Source organism: Coregonus clupeaformis, unplaced genomic scaffold, assembly GCF_020615455.1.
Source record: "Coregonus clupeaformis isolate EN_2021a unplaced genomic scaffold, ASM2061545v1 scaf0240, whole genome shotgun sequence".
Classification (NCBI taxonomy): domain Eukaryota; kingdom Metazoa; phylum Chordata; class Actinopteri; order Salmoniformes; family Salmonidae; genus Coregonus; species Coregonus clupeaformis.
Genome location: NW_025533695.1, coordinates 470,001 through 475,000, shown reverse-complemented (window position 1 = coordinate 475,000; position 5,000 = coordinate 470,001). Strand labels below are relative to the sequence as shown.

Here is a 5,000-nt window from a genome sequence, read left to right as displayed (position 1 = left end):
CTCTCTTCTATCTCCTCCTCCTCTCTCTTCTCTCCTCCTCCTCTCTCTTCTCTCTCCTCCTCCTCTCTCTTCTCTCTCCTCCTCCTCTCTCTTCTCTCTCCTCCTCCTCTCTCTTCTCTCTCCTCCTCCTCTCTCTTCTCTCCTCCTCCTCTCTCTTCTCTCTCCTCCTCCTCTCTCTTCTCTCTCCTCCTCTTCTCTCTTCTCTCCTCCTCCTCTCTCTTCTCTCTCCTCCTCCTCTCTCTTCTCTCCTCCTCCTCTCTCTTCTATCTCCTCCTCCTCTCTCTTCTCTCTCCTCCTCCTCTCTCTTCTCTCTCCTCCTCCTCTCTCTCCTCTTCTCCTGTCTTTCTTTTCATTCACTCCTTTACCACGCCGCCCTCATCTCTCTCTTCCTGACTTTATTCTGCTTCTCCCTCACAGCTGTAGTCTACATCCTGTCCTCTTTTCTCCAGACTATGTTCTGCTATTCCTCCTCTTTCCATCCTCCCTCGTCCTCTCCCTTTCTTTCTTCACCCCCTTCTCTCTCTCCCGTGTCCGCTGACTCCCTTATCAGGCAGATGGGTAGGCAGACCCTGGGCTGGCACACACACACGACTGGCAGGACCTGCAACGACTCCCGCTGCATGCTGAGAGCTGAGTGAAGACAGGATGAGAGAAGAGGAGATGAACAGAAGGAGAGAGGAGAGAGGGCTCATCAAGCCCTCCTTTAGATTTGGAGATCACTAGACTAGACTGTTTCAACTGCCTCTCCATTCTAACTCCACTCTTCTCTGTCTCCTCTGTTCTCTCCTTCTCTCCTCTCTCCCCATTCTAACTCCCTCTCTCTCTCCACTCTTCTCTGTCTCCTCTGTTCTCTCCTTCTCTCCTCTCTCTCTCTTTCTTCTGTCTCCCTGTCTCTGTCTCAGTACAGAACACGTTGCCTGTCTCAGGAACAAGTTGCTAGGCAGTTAGGAGACAAACTAGTACCATGAGAAAGCAGGTAACAGCAATTCACACACCCACACAGACCCACACACAGACCCACACACAGACTCACACACAGACCCACACACACACACACAGACCCACACACACACACACACACACAGACCCACACACAGACCCCCACACAGATCCACACAGACCCACACAGACCCACACACAGACCCACACAGAGACCCCCACACAGATCCACACAGACCCACACAGACCCACACACAGACCCACACAGAGACCCACACAGACCCACACGCGCACACCTTGTGTAACGTAGAGAAGTGCTGATCCAGTGTCACACACCAACACAACCACACACAACCACTCCGTCTCCAAGTCTTACTTGTGCAGCGCGAGGGGAGGAACCTTGGAAGGCTTTTCCGGCTGTGTCCCGTAACAGGAGGTCCTAGCTTCGGGGATTTCTCCATACTCCTCCAGCATGGCAGCGGCTGCAGACGTTATGATGCCCAGCCCGTCCCTCACCCGCGCCTCCAGAGGGTAGTCCCAGTCCTCGGAGGAGACAGACACCATGCCAGAGGGGAACTCCTCGGGTACCGTTTCGGTGGTACCGGAGGTCAGGCTGGAAACGATCCAGATGTATCCGAACCCGGTGAGGCCCAGGGAGCGAGCCTCCTCCAGGATAAAGACCCCCTCGGCTTTGGAGCAGTACAGCAGAACCACCGGAGACTGGACCTTCTTCAACATGATCTGGCTCTTACTGTCCTCCTCCACCGCGTCCAACGTTATGATGTGCTGCAGGTCCCAGCCCACAAAACTAGAGATGGAGAGAGAGATGGAGAGAGATGGAGAGAGATGGAGAGAGATGGAGAGAGAGATGGAGAGAGATGGGGAGAGATGGAGAGAGAGATGGAGAGAGAGATGGAGAGAGATGGAGAGAGATGGAGAGAGAGATGGAGAGAGATGGGGAGAGATGGAGAGAGAGATGGAGAGAGATGGGGAGAGAGATGGGGAGAGATGGAGAGAGAGATGGAGAGAGAGATGGAGAGAGATGGAGAGAGATGGAGAGAGAGAGAGAGAGAGAGATGGAGAGAGAGATGGAGAGAGAGATGGAGAGAGATGGAGAGAGAGATGGAGAGAGCTGTCATAACTCATGAACCTGGTTGAGAGAATGCCAAGAGTGTGCAAAGCTGTCATCAAGGCAAAGGGTGGCTATTTGAAGAATCTCAAATATGAATATATATTTGGATTTGTTTAACACTTTTTTGGGTTACTACATGATTCCATATGTGTTATTTCATAGTTTTGATGTCTTCACTATTATTCTACAATGTAGAAAATAGTAAAAATAAAGAAAAAAAACCTTCAATGAGTAGGTGTGTCCAAACTCTCGACTGGTAGTGTACATACCTGTTGTCCACGGTGCTCTTGAGGATGTTGATAAACTCCTGGTATCCGGGGAACTTGGAAGTGACTATAGAGAAGATGTGCCAATCGTACTCCTCCATGATGCTTAACATCAACAGCGCCTCCTGCTGGATGGAGGCTCCAAACTGGAAGAACGTCGACTTGTCGTCCTGATGGAGAGAGAGAGAAGAGAGAGGGAGGGAGTGTTACTATTGCTACCTCATATCCAACAGAGACACAGAAAAGAAAGATAGAAAGACATCAAGCCAAGTAAACTGGACAAGCACTACTAGTCCCAGAATGCACCATGTCAAACCTGCTGCCCACACTTCAACCAGATGGCAGTCTAATATCTGCTACAGGAGAGCCCATACCACCGAGTTCTACAGTTCTCTACAGCTCTACAGTTCTACAGCTCTATAGTTCTACAGTTCTACAGCTCTATAGTTCTACAGTTCTACAGTTCTACAGTTCTACAGTTCTACAGTTCTACAGTTCTCTACAGCTCTACAGTTCTACAGCTCTATAGTTCTACAGTTCTACAGCTCTATAGTTCTACAGTTCTACAGTTCTACAGTTCTCTACAGCTCTACAGTTCTACAGTTCTACAGTTATACAGTTATACAGTTCTACAGTTCTGAAGCTCTACAGCTCTACAGTTCTACAGTTCTACAGTTCTACAGTTCTACAGCTCTACAGCTCTACAGTTCTACAGTTCTACAGTTCTACAGTTCTACAGCTCTACAGTTCTACAGCTCTACAGCTCTACAGTTCTACAGTTCTACAGTTCTACAGTTCTACAGCTCTACAGCTCTACAGTTCTACAGTTCTACAGTTCTACAGCTCTACAGTTCTACAGTTCTACAGCTCTACAGCTCTACAGTTCTACAGCTCTACAGTTCTACAGTTCTACAGTTCTACAGTTCTACAGTTCTACAGTTCTACAGCTCTACAGTTCTACAGCTCTACAGTTCTACAGTTCTACAGTTCTACAGTTCTGAAGCTCTACAGCTCTACAGTTCTACAGCTCTACAGTTCTACAGCTAGAAGATGGTCTATAAGACCAGGGCATATGGATGAGTTGTCTGAGGGAATAATACAATCAGCTCTAAATGAGATCTGAACAGAAAGACACACACTCAGTACCAGGATACCATTCTCCAGACCACAGACCATCATATCTCATAGAGAGAGATAGGTTGTGTCCCAATTGTTACCTCATTCCCTTTTTTAGAGCCACAGGTGCTCTGGTCTAAAGTAGTGCACTATATAAGGAATAGATCTCTGGTCTAAAGTAGTGCACTATATAGGGAATAGGGCTCTGGTCTAAAGTAGTGCACTATATAGGGAATAGGGCTCTGGTCTAAAGTAGTGCACTATATAGGGAATAGATCTCTGGTCTAAAGTAGTGCACTATATAGGGAATAGATCTCTGGTCTAAAGTAGTGCACTATATAGGGAATAGATCTCTGGTCTAAAGTAGTGCACTATATATGGAATAGGGTGCCGTTCTCTGGTCTAAAGTAGTGCACTATATAGGGAATAGGGTGCCATTCTCTGGTCTAAAGTAGTGCACTATATAGGGAATAGGGTGCCATTCTCTGGTCTAAAGTAGTGCACTATATAGGGAATAGGGTGCCATTCTCTAGTCTAAAGTAGTGCACTATATAGGGAATAGGGTGCCATTCTCTGGTCTAAAGTAGTGCACTATATAGGGAATAGGGTACCATTCTCTGGTCTAAAGTAGTGCACTATATAGGGAATAGGGTGCCATTCTCTGGTCTAAAGTAGTGCACTATATAGGGAATAGGGTGCCATTCTCTGGTCTAAAGTAGTGCACTATATAGGGAATAGGGTGCCATTCTCTGGTCTAAAGTAGTGCACTATATAGGGAATAGGGTGCCATTCTCTGGTCTAAAGTAGTGCACTATATAGGGAATAGGGTACCATTCTCTGGTCTAAAGTAGTGCACTATATAGGGAATAGGGTGCCATTCTCTGGTCTAAAGTAGTGCACTATATAGGGAATAGGGTGCCATTCTCTGGTCTAAAGTAGTGCACTATATAGGGAATAGGGTGCCATTCTCTGGTCTAAAGTAGTGCACTATATAGGGAATAGGGTACCATTCTCTGGTCTAAAGTAGTGCACTATATAGGGAATAGGGTGCCATTCTCTGGTCTAAAGTAGTGCACTATATAGGGAATAGATCTCTGGTCTAAAGTAGTGTACTATATAGGGAATAGGGGGCCATTTGGGACACGATCCTCAGTCACTTATTACAACACAGACCCTGGGACAGAGCAGAATCTGTTATTCCCACAGCACAGCAGAGCAGCAGTCATCCCACAGCAGAGCAGCAGTCATCCCACAGCAGAGCAGCAGTCATCCCACAGCAGAGCAACGGTCATCCCACAGCAGAGCAGCAGTCATCCCACAGCAGAGCAGCAGTCATCCCACAGCAGAGCAGCAGTCATCCCACAGCAGAGCAGCAGTCATCCCACAGCAGAGCAGCAGTCATCCGACAGCAGAGCAGCAGTCATCCCACAGCAGAGCAGCAGTCATCCCACAGCAGAGCAGCAGTCATCCCACAGCAGAGCAGCAGTCATCCCACAGCAGAGCAGCAGTCATCCCACAGCAGAGCAGCAGTCATCCCACAGCAGAGC

General features: G+C 48.0%; 1 protein-coding gene across 1 annotated transcript in view; it reads right to left on the bottom strand.

The window, feature by feature from the left end:
- The window catches only part of LOC121560377 (glutamate receptor ionotropic, NMDA 2A-like), a gene marked incomplete at its 3' end in the record, with an annotated part of 206,827 nt that overhangs the window by 23,373 nt on the left and 178,454 nt on the right, over nucleotides 1–5,000 (bottom strand). The window contains exons 3-4 of the mRNA XM_045214348.1: nucleotides 2,341–2,507; nucleotides 1,316–1,747 (exon numbers count right to left, since the gene is read on the bottom strand). Coding sequence (XP_045070283.1) covers nucleotides 1,316–1,747; nucleotides 2,341–2,507 — 599 coding nt within the window. The remainder of the gene's footprint in view (nucleotides 1–1,315; nucleotides 1,748–2,340; nucleotides 2,508–5,000) is intronic.